A 15,756-nucleotide genomic window follows, 5' to 3' on the forward strand; every position below is an offset into this window, starting at 1 on the left:
TGAGCATTTTTGCCAAAGACACCATGTGTCTATCTCGTCTCCTTCTGGGTGTTGCAAACATATGCACTAACTTATAATACCCTGTTCCACAGTGTGGCGCAGGGTATAAAAATACAGTAAAAATTTGGCACACTTGACTATAGTACTAATTGTTCTTTTCCTGCAAAATTTTAAGCAAATTAGAGCAAAACTCTGGCTTCTGGGGTCATATAAGTCCATATCGGGCGAAATATATATATGGGAGCTATATCTAAATCTGAGCCGATTTCTTCCAAAATCAATAGGGTTCTATTCTGAGCCAAAACACTACTTGTGCCAAATTTGAAGTCGATTGGACTAAAACTGCGACCTAGACTTTGATTACAAAAATGTGTTCACGGACAGACGGACATGGCTACATCGACTCAGGAGCCCACCCTGAGCATTTTTGCCAAAGACACCATGTGTCTATCTCGTCTCCTTCTGGGTGTTGCAAACATATGCACTAACTTATAATACCCTGTTCCACAGTGTGGCGCAGGGTATAAAAATACAGTAAAAATAAATAGTGTTTAGTGTAAACTCAAACGTAGTGGCGAGCATGTCACAACAGGATCACCTGTTAAATGTCGTTTTTAAAAGTTAGTTAAAAGTTTATAAAGTTAACCAAAATTTTGCTTCCTGGTGGGTTCACTGTTGTCTGAGTGTAGATTATTTAATATAGGTGCAGAAACAAATAAAAATATAAGTAGAATGCGTTAGTAAGCGTGCAGACTCATGATTCGGGAGAAGAAGTAAAATAAAAATTTGAAAATTTTCCAACTGTAAGGGTGTGAAGATAAATTTGCGAGTTAAATTCGTGGTTTGTGTCTCGGCTAAGCAAAATTCAAATTTGTGGAACGAATTCCAAAAAAAATAGTTTTTCTTAAAAAGAGACAAAATTGTGGTGGAAAAACTGCCAAACACCGTCAGTTATTTCATGCGTAGTCATACTATGCATTAGTGGTTTTATACCGTCAAAAAATTGATCCATAAGAGATAACCGCTAATAACTCTAAAGTCGTATCAAAATGTCAATATATCCTGAAGTAATTGACATAAGATAGTAAAATAAAAACATCTAAGGGGTACCAAAATAAGATTCTTAAATAACTTGCTCAGTATTTGAGATATAGTGCCATCAGATATCGGCAACATATAGCTCTGATATTGGATCGCCCATATCTGGGAAACCATTCTAGAGGAATTGACCAGACCAAATGGCAGTGGTAGATATTGGCCTGGGCCAAAAACCAACATTAAAAAATCAAAAATTTCATGTAGGACATTTCAGATATAGCGTCACCGATACCGGCTATATAGCCCCGATATTTGATCGCCTATATCTACGAAACCGTTCTAGAAGAATTGACCAGACATAATTCCAGTAATATATATTGGTTATTACAAAAAATCAAAATTAAAAATTCAAGTCTCATGTACAGTTTTTGAGCTATATTATCACCAGATATCGGCTATATCATAGTTTGGGAATTTCGATTACAATTAGAAATCATTACGATTAGAGAAATAAAATAATTTAATCATTAGAATTGAATTTAGATACAAATTTCAGATTACTAATTGATTAGATTAGAAATAATCAAAAATCGAATCACAATTAGTGACGATTGGCATTTCTAATCAAAACTAATCAAAAAATAATTGATTAGATTTCTAAATAATTTTTGATTAGATTTGATTAGATCAACTATTTTTACTATTTTTGTGGAAAGAAAATATTTATTTGTCATATTTGTTGCTATATTTACATAATATAAAATCCTCAGAAGTCATCCAGAGCCTTTTAGGTTCAGCTCTTGTTGTACCAGTAGCAACTAGGTGGAACTCACTTTATGATGCAATCGTGAAGTAAATGAGCTTGCCGATGAACTGAATCTGCCCCATTTTTCAGGTTTTCAATATTTGGAGTCGTACAAGGTGCTAATGGAGCCCATTGCCCAAACTTTGGACTTTCTGCAAGGTGAAGTCAATGTGAAGTATGGTTGCATTATTCCTACGTTACTTTCTTTGAGCAACAAATTACTAAAATTATCCAGAAAACCCAAGGTTGCGGGAGAAATTGGCTCAATAGCAGTGCAGTTAGAACAGCAATTGAGAGTAAGGTTTAAAATATATTTCACACTGGTTCCAGAGGTAAACATGGCAATAGCGGCAGTTGTATTGACTCCAGATGTGAAAATGAAATGGTTGCGGATTATCCAAAAAACATCGCCTGACTGTACTGAGGAGCAGATCAGCAAAAGGTGATTGAAGTCATATGCACTTTCTTCAAAAATTGTTTTTCATATAATGCAACGGACGTGCCGAATTTTAATAATGGCAACTCATTTTATGATTTCGATGATGACGGTAACTTTATCAGTATTTCATGATTTGTCAAACTTTAAATTATTTTCCTCACAGAAGATGACGTTCCCAAAACCCCGATAACACCAACCGATTCCAACAATTTCAAAAATGCCATAAGCAATCAGTTTTACGCTTACTTAAATGACCCGGATCTTGGCCCTGAAATCTGAACCAAATATAATGTTTTGAAGGAAGCATTCCTATTGTGTAACACCCCACTGGCGTCGTCAGCACCCGTTGAACGACTATTCTCATCTGCAGGCATCATCAATACTCCAAGACGAAATTCATTGTCAGACATTTCTTTTGAAAAGTTGGTATTAATGAAGTCTAATGCCAATTTTTTGTGAATTGTATATAAGCAGCTTTGTCTAGTGTTTATTTAAAGAACAGGGTGCAACGTATGCAATTTTATACAATATTCAAAAACTGTTATTATATTATTACTAATCATTATTCCCAAGCTATGGGCTATATATAGCCCCGATATTGGATCGCCTATATCTAAGAAACCATTTAAGAGGAATTGAGCAGACAAATGCCAGCAAAAGATATTGGTTATTACAAAAAATCAAAATTAAAAATTCAAAAATCTCATGAACAGTTTTTGAGCTATATTTTCACCAGATATCGGCAATATATAGCCCCGATATTGGATCGCCTATATCTAGAAACCATTTGAGAGGAATTGACCAGACAAAATGCCAGCAATAGATATTGGTTATTACAAAAAATCAAAATTAAAAATTCAAGAATCTCATGTACAGTTTTTGAGCTATATTATCACCAGATGTCGGCTATGTATAGCCCCGATATTGGATCGCCTATATCTAAGAAACCATTTGAGAGGAACTGACCAGACAAAATGCCAGCAATAGATATTGGTTATTACAAAAAATCAAAATTAAAAACTAAAAAGTCTCATGTACAGTCTTTGAGCGATATTATCGTCAGATATCGGCTATATATAGCCCCGATATTGGATCGCCTATATCATTTCATTTATTATTCCCCAAAGTAATAGATATTGGTTGTGGCAAAAAACCAAAATTAAAAATTCAATATCTATTACTGGCATTTTGTCTGGTCAATTCCTCTCAAATGGTTTCTTAGATATAGGCGATCCAATATCGGGGCTATACATAGCCGACATCTGGTGATAATATAGCTCAAAAACTGTACATGAGATTCTTGAATTTTTAATTTTGATTTTTTGTAATAACCAATATCTATTGCTGGCATTTTGTCTGGTCAATTCCTCTCAAATGGTTTCTTAGATATAGGCGATCCAATATCGGGGCTATATATAGCCGATATCTGGTGATAATATAGCTCAAAAACTGTACATGAGACTTTTGAATTTTTAATTTTGATTTTTGTAATAACCAATATATATTACTGGAATTATGTCTGGTCAATTCCTCTAGAACGGTTTCGTAGATATAGGCGATCAAATATCGGGGCTATATAGCCGGTATCGGTGACGCTATATCTGAAATGTCCTACATGAAATTTTTGATTTTTTAATGTTGGTTTTTGGCCCAGGCCGATATCTACCACTGCCATGTGGTCTGGTCAATTCCTCTAGAATGGTTTCCCAGATATGGGCGATCCAATATCAGAGCTATATGTTGCCGATATCTGATGGCACTATATCTCAAATACTGTGCAAGTTATTTAAGAATCTTATTTTGGTACCCCTTAGATGTTTTTATTTTACTATCTTATGTCCATTACTTCAGGATATATTGACATTTTGATACGACTTTAGAGTTATTAGTGGTTATCTCTTATGGATCAATTTTTTGACGGTATAAAACCACTAATGCATAGTATGACTACGCATGAAATAACTGACGGTGTTTGGCAGTTTTTCCATCACAATGTTGTCTCTTTTTAAGAAAAACTATTTTTTGGAATGCGTTCCACAAGTTAAATTCGTCCCACAAAGTTAAATTCGTTCCACAAATTTGAATGTTGCTTATCGGAGACACAAACCACGAATTTAACTCGCGAATTTATCTTCGCACACTTCTGTATCATTAGTATGTGAAACATAACTTATAATTATAAAAAATTAAATGTTTACAGTTTAATTATAAAGACCTCATGGCTTGAGGTCATGAACTAATAAAAAAAAATGGTGTTGTATTTTTTTTTTATTATTTTATTCTATAGACTTCCTGCTTAAAAAGTCAATCGTGAACTTGGTAAGGATGAAGTCTGTAGCTTTGTAAAATATAATCTCGCTGAAGATGATCACCGAAGGTTATTCATAACCTCTGAACGCCGGACGTTTATCAGTCAAAAGAAAGCCAACTGGGAAGGCTTCAGAGAATACACTGATCGCCGCTTCAGTGAGCTTCCGTCCCCCTTTCATGTTCATGTTGCCCAGAGGGTGTTCCGGGACATCATCAACGCAGCAGCCGCTCGCTTCATACCCGGTGGACGAATCGCTCGTCTGCGAGTCCCAGCCGAAGCGGCCGGACTCGCAGACGAGCGTGATGAACGCCGTCGTGCTAACCCTGCTGATGCTAGAATCAGTGAACTGAATCTAGAGATTAGTAAGATAGTCGACGAGCACAAACGGAACACTTGGTTAGAGCACCTGAAGCAATGTAACTTAGGCACAGGAACAGGTAAATTGTGGTCAACAGTGAGGGCCCTCTCGGACCCCACCACAAGGGATGATGGGATCGCAGTCACCTTTGGCGACGTGGCGGTGACTGATCCGAAGAGATGCGCCAGATTAGTCAACCGAGTTGAGCATCCCGAGAGTGATAGAGCGAAAGGGAGAGCAACGTATATGTGGTCTCCAAGCCGATGACACACAACAATTTACCACAGCCGAAGTTACTAATGTCATCAACAGCGTGAAACCATCCAAGGCGCTGGGCCCCGACGTAATTTCAATGCTAATGCTGAAGCATCTGGGAATACTGGGAGTTGCGTACCTGACCAGACTCCTCAATTTTTCCTTAGAATCACTCATTATACCCGATGTCTGGAAGATGGGTAGGGTGATTCTACTACTGAAGCCAGGCGAAGACTCGAGTAAAGGTGAATCGTACAGACCGATATCCCTTTTCTCTCGCCAGTAGCCAAGACACTTGAGGCACTACTCCTCTCCAGCCATGTGGAGAATTTTCCAGCTGCCCACCATCAACATGGATTCCGTAAGGTACACAGCATGACGACAGCCTTGCATGCCATTTCAGCACACATCAATACACTCAATAAGCGCAAGCCATGTCACAGGAAGGTTCTCGTGGAGCTTGACCTATCGGACGCATTCGATACGGTCAACCATCTCATTGGAGGACATCGAGAATACGTCCCTACCGGCAGGAACCAAGCGTTGGATTCTGAATTATCTGTGCGCACGCCAGTCGTATGTGGAATTCAGGGACAGGAAGTCAAAACCCCGTAGAGTTAAACAGGGAGTTCCCCAGTGTGGGGTGATATCTCCGGCACTGTTTAATCTCTACCTGTCCTCGATTCCACCCCCTCCTAACAGCGTCGAGATTGTATCATATGCGGACGATTGTACAATCATGGCATCCGAGCCCATTGTTGAGACATATGCGATCGATTGAACGTCTACCTCGCTGATCATACTAGTTATTTCACTGCAAGAAATTTGAGGATATCTCCCACCAAATTTTCAGCCACACTATTTACTTCATGGACGGCGGAAGTACGCAGGCAGTTGAATGTCAGAGTCGACGGCGAAATAATTCCGACTACAAATTACCCCAAGATTCTCGAAGTCACATTCGACAGCCATTTTAAGTTGTCCCGCCATGCCACTGCAATTTGTGAGAAGATCCGCTATAGAAACAAGGTCATCAAGAAACCTTGTTGACTACATACGAGGGCAGTTCGGAAACTTCTTAGCCTAGCACAAAAACCGCGGTATAAACGGAAAAAGTTAAGTGTTTTGGAAACTTTCATCTCTGTTATGAACACATGCAAAATTTTGTTTCGTTTTATTTTTTTTTTGTTTTATTTCTGGCAACTCCTTCATATAGAAACAGGTGTTCAAAAAAGACGCATCCGCAATTTTTTTTAGTCTTGTGTCGTTTCGGAACGAACTAGTTACAATGAATGATTCACCAAATGGAACGAACGGTACAAGTTCCGTCACTTTAGTTCTATAGTTCCTTTTATTATTTAATGTCTCATTCTACTTAGGTCAGGCGTTTGACATCATCATATGCAGACACTCTCTGAGAGAAGGTTAGAGAGAAAACAAACGTGAAAATTGAATTGCAACGATGCTAATAAAACGGACCATTTAAGATGCATTTAATAAAAAAAATAATTCGCTTTACATAAAAATCGAATAGGGAATATTAATCCAAACTTTTGTATTTCTTCGTACAAACGAGCTTCTTGTTCTTCATGTACTTGCTTGTGAAAGAGAGTCAACAGTTGAATCGCTGAGTTTATTAAAAAAAAAAATAAATGGAACGAATGAACAATATAAAGTCTCTAGTTCCTCTGATGGTAGTAGACGACAGTGATGGCAAATATTAAAACCGGTACGAATTATTAGAACGAAGGAACGATTTAATGGAACTAGTTCCATTCTACAAAAGGAACGATAAGTCCGAATCACTACGGTGAACGAGTTTGCCCAAGACTAATTTTTACAATGGAAAAATTAGAAATGCTTGCTGTCATTAAATATTTACAAAAAAAAGTTTATCGGTGAATGTGTTAGGTGAAAGTGCTCCCTCATATGCAACAGTAAAAAATTGTGTTGCTGAATTTAAACTTGGTCGTGCAAGCATTGAAGACGAACCACGCAGTGGACGTTCAAAAACAGCAACAACAACAGAAATTGTAGCCAAAGTGCATGATATGTTATTAAATGATCGACGAATAAAACTGCGTGAAATGGGTAATATCATGGGGATCTGAAATGATCGAGTCCATTTAATTTTGCATGAAGAACTACAGATGAAAAAGCTTTATGCAAGATGGGTACCGCATTTGTTAACAGTCGATCAAAAACGCATAAGAATGAACATTTCTCAAGCTTGTTTAGATCGTTTTAAGCGAAATAAAATGGATTTTAAGCGTCGTTTCATAACTGTTGATGAGACATGGATCCACCACTATACTCCAGAGACAAAAGAACAATCCAAACAATGGACTGAAGTTGGAGGAAGTGCCCCAAAGAAGGCAAAAACAATTCAATCGGCTGGTAAGGTTATGGCAGCGGTTTTTTGGGACTTCAAAGGTATTTTATTGATTGACTATCTGCAAAAGGGTAAAACAATAGATTCAGAGTACTATTGCAACCTTTTGGATCAATTAAATGTACAAATTCGAGAAAAACATCCTGGCTTACAACACAAAATAATACTTTTTCATCAAGACAACGCACCAGCGCACAAGAGTGCTTTAACAATGGCTAAAATCAATGAATTAAAGTACGAGTTGCTTGACCACCACCCTTATCCTCCTGATTTAAGTGTATTGAAGTTTCAGGAGATTATATAGAAAAATAAAAATATTTTTGAAAAAATAACTAATCTCTTTCATTGATAGGCTAAGAAATTTCCGAACCGCCCTCGTATAAGGCAATTGGCCGGTCAGTGGTAAATTATGCAGCGCCAGTGTGGACACCTCAAACGAGCGACACGCAGTGGAATAACATACAGACCTGTCAGAACGCTGCCCTTAGAACTGCAATAGGATGTCTCCGTAGTACACCCCTGGATCACCTTTATGCGGAGACAATGATCATATCAGTGCGTCGACATAATTACATGTTGTCAAAGCAGTACCTCTTGGGTTGCTATCGAAGTTGTCATACAAATCACCATCTTATGGATAGACAACCTCCACCCAGGAATGTAAGGGTTGATCTTCACCTTCTAGAGCCCGAGATCCAGCGTTATAAAAGAGAGCCTCTACATCAGGCAGCCTCTACATCAGGGACCCACCGTGGTGCAATGGTTAGCATGCCCGCCTTGCATACACAAGGTCGTGGGTTCGATTCAAGCTTCGACCGAAAACCAAAAGTTTTTCAGCGGTGGATTATCCTACCTCCTACCTGGTTTCACTGCTATGTGGAACGCCGTTCGGACTCGCCTATAAAAAGGAGGTCCCTTGTCATTGAGCTTAACATAGAATCGGACAGCACTCAGTGATAAGAGAGAAGTTCACCAATGTGGTATCACAATGGACTGAATAGTCTAAGTGAGCCTGATACATAGGGCTGCCACCTAACCTAACCTAACCTAACCTACATCAGGCAGCATACCAGCATTAGCGTAGCTAGACAATTTTTCTAGGGGGGGCTATAGCCCCCCTAGCTAAAACTTTATAGACTGAACTTATAGGTTCAACTAATGTTTTATTTCATAAAATTGAATAAAAAATAGACATCAAAATAACTCGACAATCAAGTTAAAATAAAGCAACTAAAAGTACCCTACGGGAAATTGGTGCAAATTGCCACTGACGGACCTATCACAGAACTGATACCTGTGCTCCAGTTAGTTGCAATTTTCACATTTCGTGAAATAAAATTATCAGAATAACCTTTTGTTCGACATATTTCAAAAGTTTTTTTTTTTCATTTCGGGTTCGATTAGGAGCCCAAATTGAAAGAGATTTCTAAGGGTTTGTCCGAGACTGGCTCCTGAGGACCTGTTTATGGGTTGCTCCTGCTAAATTGTCCCAGGACGTGTCCTTTGGGATGAGTCCAAGACGCGTCCTAAAATGTAAGTTTACTCCGTCAATGACAAACCCATGTTAAAGTGGACGGTCCCTTCCATACGTTTTGATCAGAACTGGTACTGGTCCATACACACCAGGGATTAGTCCTGTACCAGTTCTGTGGTTGATCTATTTCCCGTAGGGTAGTTCCACACTTTTCCCAGCAAAAAATTGGGAGTTGTTCTAAAGGCACAACTTTAAAAGCACTTCCAAAAATGTCCTCACAAAGAAGTTAACTATTTTAACTACACAGGAAGTTTTTTTTTTATATTTTAATGCCTAATTTTTTGTTTTATTTTTTCAAATAGTTTAAAAAAAGAGTAAGAATAAATAAAATGGTACATATTATTCAAATTTTGCCACATAAATGCTAAATCCATTATATAAAAATCGATAATATTTGAAAAAAACGTTTCAAACAAGCGTTAGAATGCATTAAAAATCATAAAAAAATGTAAAAATTATTTATTTGGGAAAATATTCAGATCACACCTTAAGAAGTGATGCAAATTCATTGCAACGGTTGTTGAAACGGTGGACATTCGTTCTATGACAAGTTCATATTACATTCATCCCTTCTCCGCCAATTTTGTACCACTTCCAGACCCAAAAAGAACATTTTCACTTCTTTTTTGGCGACGCTTTTTTGCAGCATTATTAAGATATTAATTTATGAAAGAATAGTTTTAATATCAATAGTTTTAATATCAATTACTAGTTTTAATATTACTATTACCAAGTAATTCGATTGTGCACGAAAGTCTTTAGTGAAACTTTGTGCATTGTACGAGTATATACTTGTTTAATTTTTATAAAAATGTAAAATCGTAAATAGGTTTTCAAATTCTGAGGGGGGCTAAAATTTTTCTGGGGGTCTAAGCCCCCTCCCCAGAGGCCTTCCTACGCTTATGCATACCAGACAGGTCTGAACAGGATTCATGAGGATACTGTAGCTGAAACGGTGAGAAGCTACAGGGTTCTCAGAGTCCGACCGCCGCCCATAGCACCGGAGGAGAGAGTAGTTTTGGCCCAATTAAGAACAGGCAAGTGCAGCAGCGCAGCTGACGTGTGTCCCATCTGTAATCAAGGGCCACATGACACTCGTCACCTTTTCGCTTGCCCAGCTAAGCCTACCCGTCGCACCACCAGATCATTCTGAACACACTCCATCCTTGTCGCAGAGTTCCTTGATCTGGCTAATAGTTGAACTACACAAGCATAGAACAAAATGGATGATACTACATTAAAAACTGTTACAACAACAACAACCGAAGGTGTATCGAAATATCCAAGAAAAAAACAAAAACAAATTATCAAAAATAAAATAATGAAAAACCACGATTTTTCCATTAGGTTATGATCTCAAGTCAAACAAAATAAAATACATAAAATATGAGAGACAGTTCAAAATAAAAGAAAATTTAAGACCAGACACGCAGATCGGGCCCAGCAAGTGTATTATAAATACTATTATAACTATAAGTAACCTTTCACAGTATTTGTACAAATAATAAGTACACATACCCATCTGTGCAACACTTGCGTTTAAGGCAAGTAATAAAAGTTGATTCAAAAAAATGTTTTGTTGTAGATTTCATAGAATTCCAACTAATATAATTTTGTATAAGTGGTATTGTAGCCATGTTTTTCTTACTACTTACCTTTGGAAAAGAGTTTGCAAATATTAGAGCTTGATAGTTGCTATTAGGTTTGACTCGAAGGGGGAAAAATGGTCCATTACGTCCAGTATCCGAAACTAGGGTTTGAACTGTACATGAGTAATTAGCACGATCTACAATTTCAATTGAGGAGAAATATAATGCTCCATCATTTGAAACGAAAACGCGATGATCTTCATCCACGAAATTTGGAAATTTATCTCTTGACCAATAATATTTCACTTCTGGATAATGCTGTGGTGGATCACAGAAGATAGATTTTCCCCAATTCATTTCACCTGTTTCCGCTGAGCGCTTCAAATTGAATTCCATTATAAAGCCAAAGTTTAGGTGTGCACTTTCCGAACGAATGCGCCCAAACTTGTTCTCTGCGACACAATGATAAGCTCCTTGGTCTAAGGCTTGCTTTGGATCATATATAATCAAATTGCCCCCGGACACTGTATAACGGTCATCTTTCAAAGGATCAATGCGTTTATATTCCAATGTATCGTTGACATATACTTCACGATACCAACTGTAAGTTGGTGTGGGATAACCTCTGGCTAAACAACTTAAAGTCACGTCATTAATTAAACGACTTTTGCTCGTATCAAAGGTAGTGTCATTTGGCTGTTTAACAAAGTATGGTCCACGTGGTATTTTCTCACTATCACCTATGTTTATGCCGTAAGTATACGGCCGTTTTTCGTCTGACTTCAAATTGATATTTTCAGGATTATGAAGTATTTTCGATTCACATATAAACAAATTTAGCGCAAAGTCATAGGCTGGCATAAACATCCATCGATCTTTTAATTTTGAATATGCATAAACAAGGCGATCTCGCACAATGCCGTTGTCCCCGAATTGACCAGAACCTACAAAAAGGGAAATAATTATTGTGAATTTTTTTTCTGCTAGTTGAGTTAATTTAATACTTACCACCAAATCCTCTTAAGGAGTTTTGATTTCGGCTTACCGACCCACCTATTGTATTGTAATACTGATTTGGATTGTCAAAGTTTCGTTGTACGAGAAATCGGTTGTCGTGTAGGTCCTCATTTTCAATTGCCTGATCTTCATCGAAGGAAAATGCATCTTCGACCATTAAAAATGGCGAGTTGTCATCGTTAATCCAGCTGTTCGGCCCAGTTTGACGCGCAGAAGTCCAAAAACGGTTCTGACGTTGGTTTTGTAAGATTAATTGTTTCAATACGAAAGCATGCTTTTCTATATTATCGACATTTATTAATTCTGCATTATATGCTTTACATATTTTCTTTGCTTCCATCCAGTTTCGTTTGGGAGAGCGTATGAATCGATAACAAGTTTGGCGGAAAGATATCCAATGTTCAGGACAAAAGTTCTGCTCATCGCTATATGAGTCCACATAAGAATTTCCACTCGAAGTGTAACCCGTATTGCGATTAAATGGATCGTAATTGGATGACGAGCCAGCTAGGGTGTTCGAATGTAGTTGACGATTTACATTCGCATCATAATAATTATTATAGTTACTTTGAACGGTGTTACCACTTAAAGAATTTGAGTTAGAGTTTTGATCTTGTAATGAATTTAGCAGCGGATTATCATATTGTGTTGTGCCTGGTAAGCTTTGTTGGGTATTTGTGTATTGCGGATTATAGCGTGGTTGATATGTTTGAGGATCTGATGCTAGTTGGGCATTCAGTAACTCAGTACTTAATACTAAAACAAAAAAGATCACTGTTGATGTCATTTCTATATGTTAAATGCGGCGCGAATTTGTTTTTATCTGGAGCTCATGTTCATTTGTATCACTTTAAATACATATATTTTGACTATTAAAATGCTGCAATTGTAAGAAATGTAAATCAGTTAAATTTTAAGTGAAATATAATCATATTGATTTAATTATTTTTGCAAAAGAAAACTAGGCTATTTAACTGAATCAATTACAAAATTAAGTGAATTTCAGTTAATATCGAACGTACCAAGTGTTCAGAAACTTTAAAAAAGTTGAAGGGTACAAATTTAAACACAGACCATTTAGAATAGTTTTGCAAAACTGAATAGTTTTGCAAAACTGAAACACTACAGTTATCTGCTAACATAACGTACATATGTCTCTTTTTGTCTTTGTAACAAAATTGGAGAAGCGGGTGTGATAAACCTTAAGTTTATGTTGACATCGCTCCGGCTTCAATGCAGTCGATTATCATAAGAACGTTTTCACATCAATGATTATGTCATCCGGATGTAGATCAACTGCTTTTATTGAATGAATAGGTTTTGTTTATTTTCGTTACTATTCACCACTAGAGTTGCGCTATGGACCAGATTCATCTCCGGTCATCTCCTCTATTCATTATTGTGAACCATATACAACATATATTTTTATTGGAGTTTTACAGAGATTTCAAGATTAGCTTTAGTTTTTTTAAATTTTGCGAAAATTTCGCAGTCATATCAACATAAAAAAAAAACTAACTTATTACATGCAAACACACATTAGAAAGTTATTTTTGTATGGAAATCGCGATCTAGATCAATTCTGTAAATCAAAATCAAAAGTTGTGCACCGATTGTAATTAAATTCATTTTTATTCGAAATATATTTAACATTTTCATGAAGCTCCGTTAGTGCTACGTTAGCTAACGAACTTTTAAGTCGTACTGTGGATATATCAGTCATTTCGCCTATTTATTCCATACGTCAGGTAGGATCTTAACTGTTAATTTTTTTCAGTTAAAGTTAACCGAAGAGAAGTTATTTGCAGTTTATTTTCTGTTAACTGACAGTTAAAGCCTAACGTAGCTACATTAAAATGGCCGTTAAACAGAATTTTTTTTTTTTTTTAATTTTAATTTTTTGTTCAAAAATTGAACGATATCTCAAAAACTACTTGGAAAATCAAAAAGCAATGTAAGTACGACTTAAAGAGAATATTGTTTGGGAGTTTCGGATTTTTGTTTAATTTAATATGTTGAACGGTTTTCAAGTTATTCAAATATATGTAGCGGAAGTGCCTTCATTTTGAACATAACGGTATATCTCGAAAAATCGAGATATATAGAAAAAAAACCAAATGCAGATTTGAATTCAGTGTACCAAATAAGCTTATAAACGATACCCAGTTCTTAATCAACAGAACCACTGTTCCCCAGTCTAATCCATTATATCATTACATGTAGTAAGGTATGTTAAATATAAAGGGTGATTTGTTAAGAGCTTGATAACTTTTTTTAAAAAAAAAACGCATAAAATTTGCAAAATCTCATCGGTTCTTTATTTGAAACGTTAGATTGGTCCATGACATTTACTTTTTGAAGATAATTTCATTTAAATGTTGACCGCGGCTGCGTCTTAGGTGGTCCATTCGGAAAGTCCAATTTTGGGCAACTTTTTCGAGCATTTCGGCCGGAATAGCCCGAATTTCTTCGGAAATGTTGTCTTCCAAAGCTGGAATAGTTGCTGGCTTATTTCTGTAGACTTTAGACTTGACGTAGCCCCACAAAAAATAGTCTAAAGGCGTCAAATCGCATGATCTTGGTGGCCAACTTACCGGTCCATTTCTTGAGATGAATTGTTCTCCGAAGTTTTCCCTCAAAATGGCCATAGAATCGCGAGCTGTGTGGCATGTAGCGCCATCTTGTTGAAACCACATGTCAACCAAGTTCAGTTCTTCCATTTTTGGCAACAAAAAGTTTGTTAGCATCGAACGATAGCGATCGCCATTCACCGTAACGTTGCGTCCAACAGCATCTTTGAAAAAATACGGTCCAATGATTCCACCAGCGTACAAACCACACCAAACAGTGCATTTTTCGGGATGCATGGGCAGTTCTTGAACGGCTTCTGGTTGCTCTTCACTCCAAATGCGGCAATTTTGCTTATTTACGTAGCCATTCAACCAGAAATGAGCCTCATCGCTGAACAAAATTTGTCGATAAAAAAGCGGATTTTCTGCCAACTTTTCTAGGGCCCATTCACTGAAAATTCGACGTTGTGGCAGATCGTAAGTCTATTCATGATGAAATGTCAAAGCATACTGAGCATCTTTCTCTTTGACACCATGTCTGAAATCCCACGTGATCTGTCAAATACTAATGCATGAAAATCCTAACCTCAAAAGAATCACCCTTTACTTCGTAAAACAACACTCTGATAAGGTCGTGTGCAACGCCCCTTTCTAACAGAAAACTTCAGAATTTGGTGTTAAAATTAAACCCTCATTTATCGGGTTCTATTTAAAAGAAATAGTTCGAGTTTATACTATGTATTGATGTTTCTTTAAAAAAAATTCTCCATTAAAATTTTAGCTTACCTACAAACCACTTGCTTACGCACAACTTTTTTAAGTATACACGATTTGTTTAGTTATACGCGTATATCGTAAGCCCCTAAACAAATGAAAAGATACTTGAACACCAAATTTCCCATGGAATGCTAAATACTTGACTTTTAAAGGCGTGGATAAATTTAATTAACTAGATAACATCAATAGAGATTAATTCAAAAGAAATGAAAATAATTAGACCAAACTACTTTCAGTTAGTGTGTTAGTCATAAATTACTGTTGATATTCGTTTGATTCACTTTATTTGAAGTCTGGTTTACTCAACCACACCTTAATTCTTTCTTCACTTTAGAATATTAGGACGAATGCCATACTTTATAGCATTTCATTTTACTATAATTTATAACATTAAGTTATAAATAATACGTTGATCTTTTGTGTTTAATAATTTAGTGTATGTCTATGTTTTATTAAACATTTAATGCTAGTTGAATCGACAATTTACTTACAAAAATAAAAACACAAGAACTCGTAAATAAACTGATGAATGAATGGAAAACGATGTTGAAGTTCGATTGGTTTTCACAAAATCGATAATTTAATAAAGAGTTGTATCTAATAATCGGTCAGTGTTACCGTATTCAAAACTTTGCAGAGCTTGGCTTTTGCGCCGTTCACACCATACCTTT

At 36.7% G+C, this 15,756-nt stretch overlaps 2 protein-coding genes across 2 annotated transcripts in view; one reads left to right on the forward strand and one right to left on the reverse strand.

Moving 5' to 3' along the window:
- Cont (Contactin) overlaps positions 1-15,650 on the reverse strand; it is a 41,560-nt gene extending 25,910 nt beyond the window's left edge. The window contains exons 1-3 of the mRNA XM_075291138.1: positions 15,577-15,650; positions 11,730-12,618; positions 10,788-11,665 (exon numbers count right to left, since the gene is read on the reverse strand). Of these exons, the coding sequence (XP_075147253.1) occupies positions 10,788-11,665; positions 11,730-12,525 (1,674 nt within the window). The 5' untranslated portion in view covers positions 12,526-12,618; positions 15,577-15,650. The remainder of the gene's footprint in view (positions 1-10,787; positions 11,666-11,729; positions 12,619-15,576) is intronic.
- Positions 1,797-2,752, forward strand: LOC142221422 (uncharacterized). Its single transcript, XM_075291139.1, has 2 exons — positions 1,797-2,391; positions 2,446-2,752. Exon 1 carries the CDS (start codon positions 1,966-1,968, stop codon positions 2,287-2,289), a length of 324 nt encoding a protein of 107 aa, XP_075147254.1. The 5' UTR covers positions 1,797-1,965; the 3' UTR covers positions 2,290-2,391; positions 2,446-2,752.
- Positions 15,651-15,756: the final 106 nt, after the last annotated feature.

This window comes from Haematobia irritans, chromosome 1 (assembly GCF_050003625.1).
Source record: "Haematobia irritans isolate KBUSLIRL chromosome 1, ASM5000362v1, whole genome shotgun sequence".
In the NCBI taxonomy this organism is placed as follows: Eukaryota; Metazoa; Arthropoda; class Insecta; order Diptera; family Muscidae; genus Haematobia; species Haematobia irritans.

Coding starts and splice junctions, on each gene's coding strand:
- LOC142221422 (XM_075291139.1), top strand. CDS start 1,966: ATGGAGCCCATTGCCCAAACTTTGGACTTTCTGCAAGGTGAAGTCAAT.